The 14,768-nt window shown below is 37.1% G+C and overlaps 1 protein-coding gene across 3 annotated transcripts in view; it reads left to right on the forward strand.

Annotated features, from left to right (window-relative positions):
• Window positions 1-14,768, forward strand: part of ABCC4 (ATP binding cassette subfamily C member 4 (PEL blood group)) — a 150,774-nt gene that overhangs the window by 18,660 nt on the left and 117,346 nt on the right. For all 3 annotated transcript variants that reach the window (XM_074911542.1, XM_074911551.1, XM_074911560.1), the window contains exons 5-8: window positions 3,053-3,142; window positions 4,209-4,372; window positions 8,328-8,453; window positions 11,213-11,462. In XM_074911542.1, coding sequence (XP_074767643.1) covers window positions 3,053-3,142; window positions 4,209-4,372; window positions 8,328-8,453; window positions 11,213-11,462 — 630 coding nt within the window. The remainder of the gene's footprint in view (window positions 1-3,052; window positions 3,143-4,208; window positions 4,373-8,327; window positions 8,454-11,212; window positions 11,463-14,768) is intronic.

The following is a 14,768-nucleotide window of genomic DNA, read 5'->3' on the forward strand; positions in this document are numbered from 1 at the left end:
CTCTGGGAAGTGAGCTCTAACATGGCACACTGTTCTTGTACATAAACATCTCTCTAAGGTATTAATTTACTAAACTGATTATCATAACACAGCTTGAAATTCATGAAATATGTATATAGTGATGTTGTTTGTTGCTGTGTTGATATTAGCTTAGAAGCTTGGAAAAGAAATGTTCATAATGTGCACCCTTTTTTCTAGAGATGTGATTAAGTGGAAAATTAATCTCCCCTCATCTCATAAATGTTTACTCCTGAGGGTGAAGGCTGAGGTCACAGCAGAACATTGATAAACCTTTCTAATCATTTGTCTTCATTATCTGAGGCTTATACATAGGTCATACTTTCTCTTTATCCTTATACAGGCTTTTGAAAGAATCTCTATGCTAATTTGCAAGTGCTTTTACGGTGTTCATTAATTGCTGTAGTAAGTAAAAACTTGGATATGCAAGGATGAATGGGTTGGATGAGAGAACATCCTTAATGGAGAACTTCAGATGCTCAAGTTTTAGACCATTTTTCGTTTACCGGAAAGTTAAAATATCATTAGCAGAAACCATGTATTCAAACTCCTAAGAATTTTTGTGATCAGTAAGAAGTATTAGTGATGCACGCAGGAAGCTTATAACAAAAATGAAAATGGAATCTGTCTTATGACTCACAATCTCATGTTTTAAAGCCAAACACTACTTATGGGAGGCTGATTAGTTGTGGCAGTATTTTTTTGAAGACTTAACTTTTAGAAGTTCTTTGAGGTTCAGAATAAACACTAAAGCAGTTTAAGCTGTGGAGTAGTTGGTTGGGACATAAAGCAGCCAGAAAAGTGTCAAGTTATTTTACTGGACAGTTGTATTATTCCTTTCTATGGTCAGTTCTCCCTTTTTAATGTGCTTTTGAATTGGGGCAGGAAGATATTAAGACAGTAAGATGGGAGTATGGAAGGCAGAGAATGGTTAAAGAATTGAAACTGGGCCTGCACAGTTACATCTGGGGAGAAAAAAAGTTTAACTTAAGACATCAAGTACACAAACTGCTTTCATTAGTTCATATAATTAAGACCTATTTTCCTTGAGAAAGGGTGCTTGCTGGTAAATACATCTGTATGGAAAAATTATAGATGGAAAATCAAGCAGATCTTTGTGCTGAAAACGAATAATTGGTAAATGTAAAATAAAATGTAAATTTAAACTACAGTTGCTTTTTAAAAAGGTGTGTGGCCCTAGATAATATTCAGTAGTATTTCTTACTGTTGGAGAGAATTTATAAATACTATTGTCAGAGCAGTATTTAAAGCCACAGTGCACTGACTTTGGTTGGGATAGAGTTAATTTACTTCATAGCAGCTTATATGATGCTGTGTTTTGGATGTAGTAGAAAGGGCAATTACCAAAATTACAAATCTGAGTCATTTTTTTCCCTTGTCTGAGTGGGAGTGGGACATGACACCAGTGCAGTGTTCTCCCAGCTGGCTTAGGTGGATCTCAAATAGCAGATGTGTCTGTATCATAAAGGAGTGTCAGTAGCAGTAGGTGCTGTAAACACACCCTGGTGGGCAACTTCTTCAAACACACATCACTTGACTTCCTATTATTATGGCCTATGGATATCTAACAGCTTTTCTAGGAACTTGCCAACCTTGATCTGTCATGTAGAGTAAACATGTTAAAAATGTGGATGCACTGTGACCACATTACCTGCAGGCAGCTTTGTGGGGGATTTCAGATGTATGCGACAAATGGTTTAAGACAGGCAATGAAGCAATGATTTTTCTCAAATAATTAAATCTTGTTTCTCATATACCCAGTATCCTAGATTTATTAATGGAATGTCAGAGGAATTTCTTAGTGGAGTCTTAAATGTTTCTGCCTGCTGGTATAAATGAAGTTGGGTTGGGATTCTTTCTGTGATTACTATCTTTGTAACCCAACAGTGAGGTGCAAGAAATGTAAGGCACTTCAATTGAAATGGTGCGTTGAATAGTACTTTAATGTCTGATGTTGTACCTGATTTTAAATACTGGCACAACATTTTGAAACAACACTTCTCAGGTTAGGTTATTGATCAAAAAGGAATCCTAATAATAACTGTTTAGAGGAAGAAGTAGCTGTGCACCACTTAAAAATGAGAAGTGTTTTTGAGGAGTGAACTATTGCTGCTACAGGAAAAAGCGTAACGTGTTTTGTATATCATTTTACTTGTGCTGCAAAACTTTTCTTTCTAGTGGGTATAGAAGGAAGCAGGGCCTGTTACCTGCGTCTTTGAACAATTTCAGTTTGGATCTTTGCAGTAATGTTCAGACTGCATATTTCCAGATATGATTTTTTTAGGGGGTATTTTACAATTGCATAGTGTTTTCTGCTGATTAACTTATTAACCTGTGAAAATACTTGATATTTACTCTTGCTGCTTTTCATATCATGTGTTTAAACTTAATATAATTCAGAAATCTTATAATTTTGCAAGACTTATTAAGAAGGGAAATATTAATTTTAAAAGGGATATTAACTCTGATTTACAAAGACAGAAAGCACAGTTTGCAGCATTAGAAAGAACTGGTAGTGTAAAATAAATAACTTGGTTCTTTTGTCTTCTGTCAGGAATCTCATTCAAAACAGTATTCTTTCAATTGGCCAAACATTGTCCTTATTTTAATTTGGTCTTCAGGTGGAGTTTTCTGTTCCTGTTTTGAACAGATGCTCATAATGTGGGGGAGAGCAATGCAAATGAAAAGTTATAGGCTCTTTAGTTTTAATAACTTGCTATATTGTATTTTCCCATTTTTGATCACTTCAGACATGAAGATAGTTATGGCACGCTTGTTCTCACAGTTGTTCCTTTTATACTTTTTTTAAACTCTCTTCAGGACTTTCTTCAGAACATTTAACCTAACCCACATTATCTAAGATTCTTGAACCACTCACAGATATTCTCAGGCAAAAGCTGAGATGTACATTTAGCTTTTGTCTCAGTATTGTATTTGTCTATTGAGACTTTTGTGTATAGGTGTACTGTAGTCTGTAAGCTGTGAAAATTTAAGATTGTTCTGACTTTTTTAGGCTCTTCGTCTCAGTAACGTAGCAATGGCAAAAACTACCACTGGTCAAATAGTAAATCTTCTGTCAAATGATGTGAACAAATTTGATCAGGTAAGAAGTATTAGAGATCTTTCCAAGGGGCTGAAGAAACTGTGGGGTTTGGGTTAAGAAGTTTTTGTGTACAGCTAGTCACAGAATCACAGAATCATCTAGGTTGGAAAAGACCTTGAAGATCATCGAGTCCAACCATTAACCTAACAATGACGGTTCCCAACTACACCATAACCCTCAGCGCCAAGTTGACCCGACTCTTCAGCACCTGCAGGGATGGGGACTCCACCACCTCCCTGGGCAGCCTGTTCCAACACCTAACAACCCATTCTGTAAAGAAATGCTTCCTAATATCCAGTCTAAATGCTCCCTGGCACAACTTGAGGCCATTCCCTCTTGTCCTATCTCTTGTTACTTGGTTAAAGAGGCTCATCCCCATCTCTCTGCACCCTCCTTTCAGGGAGCTGTAGAGGGCGATGAGGTCTCCTCTCAGCCTCCTCTTCTCCAGACTAAACACCCCCAGTTCCCTCAGCCACTCCTCATATGACCTGTGCTTCAGACCCTTCACCAGCTTCGTTGCCCTTCTCTGGACACGCTCGAGTCATTCAATGTCCTTTTTGTAGTGAGGGGCCCAAAACTGAACTCAGGAATCGAGGTGCGGCCTCACCAGTGCCGAGGACAGGGGTAAGATCCCTTCCCTGTCCCTGCTGGCCACGCTATTGCTGACACAAGCCAGGATGCCATTGGCCTTCTTGGTCATCCGGGGAATTAGTGATTATGTGTTTCTTAACATTTCTTCTAGTTGTCTCTCAAACATCATAGGAAGAGAAATACCTTAAAATATGGAAGGAAAACATACTTCCCCCCCAATATTTTCCTACTGATTTCCTAAGCTCAGAGAAATGCTGGTGCATGAAGATAAAACAAAATCAGTGTGGTAATTTGCTTACTTTCTGGAGGTCAGGCACCTCTGTGTACATTTAGGTCTCTGAATCTGGTGCAGAGTTCTCACTGGATGCCTTGGTACCTGCCACAGGCAAAGGTGCTTCCATAACTTTGTGTTATTAGAGTTTAATTTTTTATCTCAGACCAAAAGCTAATTTTTGTTTCTTAACTGTTTGCCTAGGTAACGATTTTCTTGCATTTCTTGTGGGCTGGACCAATTCAAGCTGTAGCAGTAACAGTACTTCTCTGGATGGAGATAGGCCCGCCATGTCTTGCAGGAATGGCAGTTCTGATTATTCTTCTTCCTGTCCAGACCTGCATTGGGAGGCTTTTTTCTTCCCTAAGGTAAGATTGCACGTCTTAGGTTGTAGGTTTTTTTCTCTCCTGGGTTTTAAAATGTGCACGCTGGATGGAGGTGGAGTACTGCTCTGAGATCAGCATCTGTCTGGTGATGCTTAGGGAATGGTTACTACAAAGACAATACTGTCAGTCCTGACATAAGTTTGGCTTGCTGGGGTGATACAGGAGTTGCAGCAGAAAGCTATGAAGGTTTCATGTTCAAAGATCTTACTTTCTCTCCTCCAATACAGAGATGCAGAAAGGAAAAAGAGGAAGGAACTGAGAGAGAAAGGAAAAAAAAAGGGTGGTGGTTTTGATGCCAGCTATGAGGTTTCTAACTGTAAGGTTTTAGGCTGTGGACATATTATAAAATGAGTTTGCAGTAATTTTCCATTATCAGACTTTCTATCAGTTTTTCTGTGACTTCCTCCTAAAAAACTACTTGCCTCAAGTGGGAATATTGAATTATCTTCTGTGTTTTTGCTTCATAACTTTCTTGTGTAATTAAACATATACCACTTACATCATGAGTTTATAAATGGCTTTTGAATCTAAATGGGAGTATTTTTGTGTTCCTTTACTGCGTATACATATGCTTACTAGTGTTATGCATCTCTGTTGCATTTGTATTCAGGGTGAATGGGTTCCTTCTAGCTCTTTGGGTAAGTAAAACTTTTTAGTGAGTTAGTGTTGTTTTCAAGTTGTATTTTAAGACAAGTTTTCCAGAGAATTAGACTGGTATTGCCATTGCATGGCTAGGTATGCAGAGAGAGCTGAGAATTACAAAATGAGACCAACTTGTAGACTTCCTTCTATTTGTAACCACTTAATAGTCTTCAGTTATGCTAACATGCTGTTTCTCAAATAATGAGCCATTCAGTGTTCTCTGTCAAATTCTTAGGGGTTTTTTTATGATAAAATCCGTGTATAGAACACTTCCAATATATTCTTATATGTGCATTTTCACCGCATGTGTGATATGCATGCGTAAGTATCAAGCTACTTTACTGTTGGGTTTTTTGAGTTTCAGGTTTTTGAGGTTTTGAGCTTTGACTCAGCAGTTAAAATACTTAGCACTTAATTAGTGCTTTATCCATGGTGATAAGCATTATTATCCCCATTTTACAGTTGGGAAACTGAGGCACAAAGAGATTAAGGGACTTGTCCAGGGTCAGACAACAAGGTGACAAAAATGTCTTTTTGAAGGTATGTATTTTAGAAGTTAATCAGTGGCAGCATAATGTTGTTTGGGTTTTTTCCCCATTCATTAACAGCCACTTGTTTGGATGGAGAGCAAGGGAAATAATTTGTTAACCAGAAAAACTTTTGTTTGTCTAGGTGTGCACAGATCTTTGTAAATAGAAATGTGCAGTGAACAGACGGAGTTCTGGTTAATAGAAAAACTGAAATGCATTCCAGCTCCATAACGATGAATGTGTTCAGATGGCAATTGCTGGGAATCTGCATGCATTTAAGGAAATCAGCCTATGAAGAAGTAATTTAAGGATTAAAGCTTTTGCTAAAAACTAGGCACGCTTGGTGTGGCAGCTAATTTGTGCTATTATTTGGCATTGTACTTGTGACCCAATCTTGTAAACACATATATGTGCATCAGTGTATGATGCTGGCATTTGCTTCAGTGCTGTAGGAGTTTGTTGAAACAGACTCAGTATCCTATGGAATGGTATATGCTGTATTACGCGGTACTGCTTTTTCCTGCATGAGTACTAGAAGTTTTACAAAATACACATGACTTAATACATTATTTGAGAAATAGTTCAGTTATGGGACTGAAGACCATTTTATATATATTTATTTGCAAGAGCTCAACCTTTTCACTGCTTAGCCATGCAACTGTAATATTTTCATTTAAAGCCCTTTTAATTTTTTTTGAGAGAAAAGCTATGTGGAACTGTTATGTCAGACATGATTAAAAGCCACCAAATATGCCTCATGAAAGCAAAATGGAATTCTGCAGCTTGCTTAATTTAGAATGGTTATTAGTATCATAGAGGGGACTTCTCAGACACTTGGAAGATTTTTCAGTTCCTTTCTTATTGCACTCTTAAGCATGCTATGTGTGTTTCCCAGTCATCCTGACCTGCATGTACTCAGAACGTAATATTTTTAAAACTGGGAACACGTCTTTCTCTGGTGTAAATTGCCATCACTGCTCTGGAAGTCTGTGTACTTTAAACCATTCTATAATATCTGTAGACTGTGGCTTCTGGTATGTATATACAAAATACGCTTTTTGCAATGTAGAGTGTAGCTTAAAAAACCAAGAACGAACCCCAAAAAACCCCAAACCAAAGAAAGATACCCCCTCAACCTCTTGAACATTGAGGATGATACTATGATAACATTTCAGTGGAAAAAGTGAAAAATTAGTTTATAAGAACTACAGCCTCTTTGATTCACACCATTTAAAAAAGAAACCTCCATTAACTTCATTATTTTTGAATAATTTTCAACCTTCTGTTATCTGGAGCCACGCGTGGAAGTTAGGCCTGAAAGGTGACTGTTTCAGAAGATTGCACGTGAGAATTGTTGTTCGTTGCTGAACATGAACATACATATGAATGAACATATGTATGTTCATGTACATACATATGAATAACACATGCTAAATTTTGACTTTTGCAGTGGTGTTGTGAGTAGGAGGAAGAAGGGGTGAGCTCTCTCACATTCTTCGAGGAATTGTTTTTGTTTTACTGGTTTGGGGTTTTTTGAGAAAGGAAAAGAGGATTTAGCTTAGCCTAAACCAACCATACTGACATGGAACAAGATTATCTTTGCTATCTTCCTCAGTCTTACTAAGAAGCCTTGACTGTATTAGGGCCAAGTTCCTACATTTCTTTCATCAGTTTTCTTTTATAAATATTTCTTAATAACCTGCTTCAGCAGGAATGTTGATGCTGAGCAGTTTTTTTAAAATGATGAGCAGACACCTGAAATTCTTTCTACTCAAGTTCTTTAAACATGGCGATTTCTTCCAGAGCATCAGAGAAATCTTACAGGGGACAGATTAAGATGACAAAACATAGCTACACCTTCTAAAGAGCGCTTTTTTTTTTTTTTAAATTAAAAAAAAAAATTATCTCTGAATCGTTAGTTTCATTAAAATATGCAAAAATAAGTAATTTGGCAAGAAAAGGTATGTTTTATCAGAATATGGCCTACGATAGCTCACTATGTGCAATATATGTTTGTCTACATGAATTAATTCAGAATTGTAATAGGCTTTAGTAGCATGGTTTATGCATTCATTACATGGCTTCTAACTTTCAATGCTTTTTTCCTAATTAAAATTGTGACTTTATTATTTAATTACATATATTTTCCAGTTTGTTCATCAGTGCAAATAATGTGGGACTAAAATAGATATATTTAGTTTTAATTACAATTAATGCTTAAAGAATATTTATTAAACCAACCCATATCTAGATTAGCTCTCCTAAATTATAGCTTGTGTAACATTACTAAGTACTCTGTGCTTCAACTAGAGCTAATCTTCAAAAGACACAGAGGCCTATTACCTTAACAACATCAAAAGAGTCTTACATCTCATAGGAGCTGTTATTTTGCCATTGCAAAACCATTTTTAAAAATAATTTTCTGATTTTTGTTTAGTTCGAAATTTAATATTTGTAAATTTCTTTATTGGAGGTTGTTTATACATAATATGTTGTTTAAGAAATACTATGTATTTGTGGAAGCTGACATATTCTGAACATTGATTCAACTCTCAGTTCCCTCAGAATAGGGAATACCAGGAATACAGATGTACCAAATCTGTCTGCTGTGTCAGCTTTGGGATACTATTTTAGGAAGACTCTTTAATGCAATTACAAGTATATGTGTTCCCCTTACAGGTAAAAGAAAAAACTTAATATGAGTATGTTACACGATCAAAAATAGTCTCTCGTAAGAATCAGAGAATTTTTACTTCTTTTTACAGAAGCAAGACAGCTGCCTTAACAGATGTCAGGATTAGGACCATGAATGAAGTTATAAGTGGTATGAAGATAATAAAGATGTATGCTTGGGAAAAGTCATTTGCAGAACTTGTGAATGGTTTAAGAAGGTAATCCTGGAAAGATACAGCTTGGTATATGACCTGTACTTGTTTCTGTGTATTCACATGTCAATAAGTGCAGTTTACTTCTTTGTCTTTTTGTTTTTTAAAAACTTTCTGTAGCAAGGGTGAAGGAATGAAAATATATCATAAAGGTTCTAAGAAAAGAACCTTTAATCTTTATGAATTCTGGGGGGTTTTTATGCTTCCTTTTATGGTTGTGTTTAAAAACAGCAACTATTATGCTGTAGTAATTATAATTGAACAGTTTCATCCTCACAGTTCTGTAAACTGATAGCAAGGAATCAATAAGCAGACATTGCCCTTCTCATAAACATATGGAATCTGACTTTCTGTGCTAAATGATAGTATCCTCAGGTAGTACTTTTGCTTCCTTTTCCCTCAAGCTATTTGGGAAGGGTGGAGGGGAGAAAGGTAGCAGCTCAGAAATTCCCTAGTTGATGAGAGTGAGTTTTATTCCTCAAGGCCATCTGAGTTTGGTATGCCAAGACATTTAATTTTGGAGGTCTGTTAGCATGTGATTAAAACTTCCTCATAAATTTGATTTTCAATCAATATTTGCAGTTTTACTTGACAGTATAAGAGCATTCAGTGCTAAAAGACAACTGTAGGAGTTCAGGTGCATATTTCTCATCATTTAATTTTCATGTTATGTCTCTTTCCAGCACATGAGTAGAAGGTGATTATCCTGCTTTAGATTCTCTGATTTTTATTTTTTAAAAAAATTTGTTTTATTTGGTATTCCTATTTTTTAAAGGATTTTTTTTCCTTTACATCCATGTGTAGGCTTGCAAACTTGCTAATGTTCCAGAGACATTTCTTCCCATGCACATAATCCTTTCCTCCATCAGATTATAGGATCCTGTGTTGATTGAACATCCTTGATTGAGAGTTTTGCTCTCTTGCGTGGAGCCAGAGAGGATGGTTCTTTATTGAAAGCTTCCTCAATGGGTGTATTCACATCACTAAATTATAGATTTCCAAGTTCAACACCTCATTAGGGTTAGAGGCTTCCTTTTTAATGGTGGGGAGAAATAAGCTCTTCCAAAACACAACTTGAGCCCTCTTTCTTTTCTTTAACTGCTGTGGAAAACTGTAGTTAAAAGTTTTAAATTCACCCAGGTGATTTATTGCCCAGTATTTCCACAGTGACCCTTGGCAATTGCTAAAATGACATCTGAGCCCCTCCATTGCTCTCTTTTCCTGTGGTTGTCTGTATTAGTTTCCTTTTATATAACTCTGTGCCTTAAGACAGTGTAGTGTATTATATGCAGCCTGTGGGTAGGCTGTAATTTCTGATATTTATGGAGAGTAGCACAAAGATCTTGTTGATTATCCACAGATAGTAAGAGGATTATTAAGGATTATTAGAGGGTGGGAAAAGAGCTTCAATCAAGATTGTAGAAGTAATTGAATTAGACCCAATTGAAATAGTTTACATACAAATGTTCTTTCACTGTACTCTGGAGGAGATCAGAGATTGTGAGCTCTTAAGCTGAAAAAATAAGTCTTTGAAACTCTTTGAAAGTCTGTCAATTCAGCCAATTTGGCAAGTACAGTGGGAAAGTTGCTTAACTAGTTTTCCAGTAGCGCATCCTTCTGTCTGTTAAGTGAGGATTTAATTTACTTCAAATTGTATAATTGTAACTTGAGTCTCTAATCTTAGTATATAGTTCCAAGTGGAAGGTAATCAAAATGATTAAGATTTTCCCAGAGAATTGCCAGAATATTTGAGAAATCAGGAATTGTTCCATGATTTTATATTCTATATTTTTTCAAGCAGGTTAAATTAGAATATAAGGGGAGGGAGTAAGTTGTTATGACTCACTTGATAAAGAAAAACTATTATTTTAGTAAGAAGTTAAACCTGATGGCATCCACATTGTAGACAGTGCAGTAACATTTTAAGGGTTGGATTTGATGAGTCATTTAGAAGTAGAAACTGAATTAACTGAAGTGGAAATTGGGAACATACGCAGCAGCGTTTCAGTTGCTGGAGGGAGACTTATTTGTCTGTACTGTACTTCAGTCACGATTTAGTTTGGGTAATGGCTGGCAGAATTGGCCTCACAGATTAGTATTTCCTGAATTATGAACCAGAATTCCTAGAGCAAAAGAAGCCAGGGTCCGAATCAGGAAGAATTAGACAGAGATCAAAGAGAATACCGCACATCTTGCGATCCAGTTTGAGGAGCAGCAGCTGAATAATGTCAGATACTTGGGCAGTGGGTGAATTCTTGGAGTTTTGGAAGTTGCCCTCTTTTTTCAGCTGCAGAGTATGGTCGGTCTTATCAGGAGTTTTGTGACTGAACTCTACTGGATTTTGATATTGGAAGGATAAGGAGTTTGTGGGTGTTTGGCCTTTCTACAGAGGGTTTTTTCCTCTTTGCTCTGGTATGCAACCCAGAAAGATTGGAAGCAGATTAGAATCTGAATTGAAATACTAGTTTGATCAAAGCAGAAAAGAAAAATTATTTTGGTTTTCTGTTGCTGAAAAGTAATAATTTTCTGTAGCTACTAAGATATTAAATAGAATAATTTTCTCCACTCAACTTCTAAGCCTTTAAAATTCTCTTTTGTTATTTACCGTATAACATACTTTCTTCACAGTTCTTTACATAAGAGTTGGGGTGGTGCAGGGGGAGAATGTAAAAGTGAAGTCCTAAGAGTGGGCTTCCCTCACCCTATTTTTGAAGACAACTGTAATGAGAGAGATTGATGTGATTGTTTATATTTTGCATTTTTAGGAAGGAGATTGCCATGGTTATGAAAAGCTCCTACCTTCGAGGACTGAACTTAGCCTCTTTCTTTGTGGCAAGCAAAATAACAGTGTTCATGACTTTCATGGCATATGTACTCCTTGGCAATGTTATCTCTGCAAGTCGGGTGTTTGTTGCAGTGTCCCTGTATGGTGCAGTAAGACTGACAGTAACTCTGTTCTTCCCTGCGGCTGTTGAGAGAGTATCCGAAGCAGTGGTTAGCATACGACGAATCAAGGTATGGTTATTGATTTGAATGGTATGTGGATTTCTTCTGTTATTCTGACACTGGTTTAATGTCACTGACAAAAGCAGCCTTGTTTTAATTTTGCAGTTTAGGATTTTTAGTGAAATAACCTGTTTTGAAAACTGAACATGTTGCTGTCTATGCGCGTGCAAACACGTGATGTACACTGGTAGGGCAGGCTGAAATGTAGGAGAAAAGTGTACGTGCAAAGAGGTGTTGTATGCCTTTTTGGAGAAGAACATGTGGACAAATATGCAGATATGTTGGGATTGGGAGTTGGAGGACAAAGCAGGCAAATAGGATCTGTAGGATTCATACTCATATTCCATGTATGAGCCCTAGCTGGTGTCTTGTGCACACCTTCAATACTGGAATGAAGACTCAAATTCAGTAAGGATGAACATAAGTAATGCTGCTGGTTTTGGCAGATGGACTTTATTTTGTTTGGTTTGCTGCGATTAGTATGTGTTGAGAAAAAAATAGTCAAGTTTGCTGCATGTACTTTAGCATAAACTGCAAGAGCAAAAGACTTAAATGCAAAATGCATTTAGAATTTAAAACATAAAAAATCACAAATTGTCAGGTTATTGAAATACAGAATTAAAGCATGCCATCCACTTTAGAACTTAATTTTGCAAAAAAACCCACAGGTTAGTCTAGAATAGGGGAAACAAACACTCTAGATGTCATCATATGGCTTTGCGTAGTGTCACTATGCCATGTGTTGATGAAAGTAGCTAAAAATCTCCCATTTTGTTTTCTTCATGTGCTTGAATACTATGAATCAGGTTTTTTGTTGTTAAATTTTCTAGCTGTATTAAGCCTTCACAAAAAATATATATTAAAGAGGTAATCTTTGCACTTCAAAGCAGCATTTTGTAAACGTTGATGCAAATGGAGTTAGAAAAGGTTAATGTGTGAAAATCATGACCACAGCAATATTGTAGGCATTAACATTTATTATTACTGTTTAAACTAAACTGTGGGAGGGGAGAAAAGTGCTTGGGATACTGGATGTTGCACACTGTCTTTTCTGTACTCTCATATACCTGTGTTCAGCTGCAGAGCAGTGTTCTTTCAAGGGGTCTTTCAAGCTGCACAGGTTGAGAGACGTGAGTGGCCAAAAGAGATGTTTTAGGAATGGCAGAATAGCACTTGAGCAAAGGCAGTGACAATCTGTTCCTTTTATTCTTCCCTTCTTTGTTTCTGAAGTATCCTAGTGGTCACATGATTTTGCTTCTCACAGCTGGCTCCAGTTCCCTTGCATTTACAGTTCCTTAAGGATGGTTCTTGGACACCAAATCCAGAATCAAGGTTCATTGGAAAAGAATTATCCTAATAAATCTGTAGCATCCTTGTTACTGTCACCAACTTTTTAGCTTTAATTTCCCAAACTATTTCAGGGTTGGACATTTTGCTACTGAATGACAAGATGCAGCCTGACCAAAGATGTGTTACTGAAATGTAAATAAATGGAAAGGAATTAAAAGAAGAGAGTGAAAAGTACAGAAAAAAAATTATGAATATGTTGGCTAGGTATATTTGGGCAAAACTGAAAATGCATTTTTTTTTTAAGAAGGTGCTGCTTCCTCTTAGGTTTTGTAGAACAAGTGAGGTTTCTGAACTGGTCATAAAGTACACACAGATGGAGAAAACGAAGCAAGAGATACTATGCTTCAGGTGGCAATGAAGAACTATAGTCAAATGGGAAGTAGTAGCCTTTACTCTAAATGCATTTATAGATGCATAAGCACTGTGTGGCAAGCAGAATAGTGGTCTCCTTACTGTATGTGTCACCTGAGCTCTTTTCCCCTCACCCTAGCTACACATCTGAGAGCTGGTCTGCATCTCTTGAAGCTTATTCATTCTTTTGTGATGGTGCAGTAGGCTCAAGGTCCCCTCATGAAACAAAGTGAGAGTGACTGTTTTCCAGAGGGTTATTTTGGCAGTCATGCGGAAAAGACACTAAGTTTCAGCTTCAAAAAAATCACAAATTGTCAAAAAGATAGAGGTTTCTCTTTTAAGGACACAGTCACATATCAAGTAATATTTGCTCCTCAGCATCCTGTGGATGGTAGCAACTTTATTTTTATCTGTGTGAAAGATTATTAACTAGAAAAAGAATGGAAGAATGTTTTAAGAGAACTTAGAGTCTCTAAGGCTTAAGTTACTTACTGCATTGGAGAGTTTTATTCCTAGTGTTGATTTTTTTTCTCCCAGTGTTTAAAATTCATCATGTTAACTGTACTACTATTTCTTCATTTGTAGTAGTTTTATTTGACATCTGCCATATGTGATAGTATAACATTTTTGATTTAAATGGGTAACTACCAATTATACCTGGGATGAATGCTACTGCTAGAAGATAAATTCCTGGTAAATGCAGAACCGATGAGAGACAGATTTCTTGCTCATAAGTGCTTTGGTATTTCAGCCATCATCTAAATCCAAATCACACTCCTGAGGCCTCTTCTCAAGTCACACACCCCAGTACTGATTTAGGCTGTGTCTGGAGTTTCTTTCTCTGCCTACCACTCTCTTATCCCAAGTTCTCTCTTACACACCCATTTGGGCCTTCCTGTCTAAAACAGCCCTCAGCGATACTCATTTGGCCAGAGAGCTCAGGCACGTGTGGCTTGGCTTTTTTGCCTTTTGATGGAGATAAATGTTTATGTGCATTGAATCCGCAGACTGCTGCGTAAAAATACTTGATTTCTCACTGCGATCTGAAACGATACCTGCCAGCTGAAGTTTGAGCAGTACCTCTATGCCTGTTAACACTTAGCAGTGCTCTTCCTGCCCTCCCATGACTCTTGGGATTCTCCTTCTGCTTGCCCTTAGTTACTGACTTCTGTTGGGCTTCAGCAGCTATCTCACATCTGCAAACTGTTAGCTCAGTACTTGTTAACTAGTTCTGACTTCTAAGATCGAGACCTTCCTTCTTTTCTCAATGTATCGTCTGCTAGAGCCTATTTAAGGTCTTTATACTCTGATTCAAAGCATGATAATTTTTTGTGGTTTTGTCTTAAAATTGTGGTAGCTGTTATCCTTGAAAGTTTTCTCTAGAATTTGCCCCTTGCCTTTCTAAATGTATTTGAGCTATTTATAACCTAGCGTCAGGCAAGGTGTGCTAGAAGTGTGGCTGTGGTACAAAAGTGCATGTTTATGCAACTTGAGGGAAAGGTTCTCTGACTGGGATATAATGTAGAAGTACAGTAGTGAAAGTGCAATGGACCAGTTAGGCAGGCGCAAGCAATTTATTTTGTTAATGCTGTGGACTTTGAAAGGAGGAGAGGT

This window comes from Athene noctua, chromosome 1, assembly GCF_965140245.1.
Source record: "Athene noctua chromosome 1, bAthNoc1.hap1.1, whole genome shotgun sequence".
Lineage (NCBI taxonomy): Eukaryota > Metazoa > Chordata > Aves > Strigiformes > Strigidae > Athene > Athene noctua.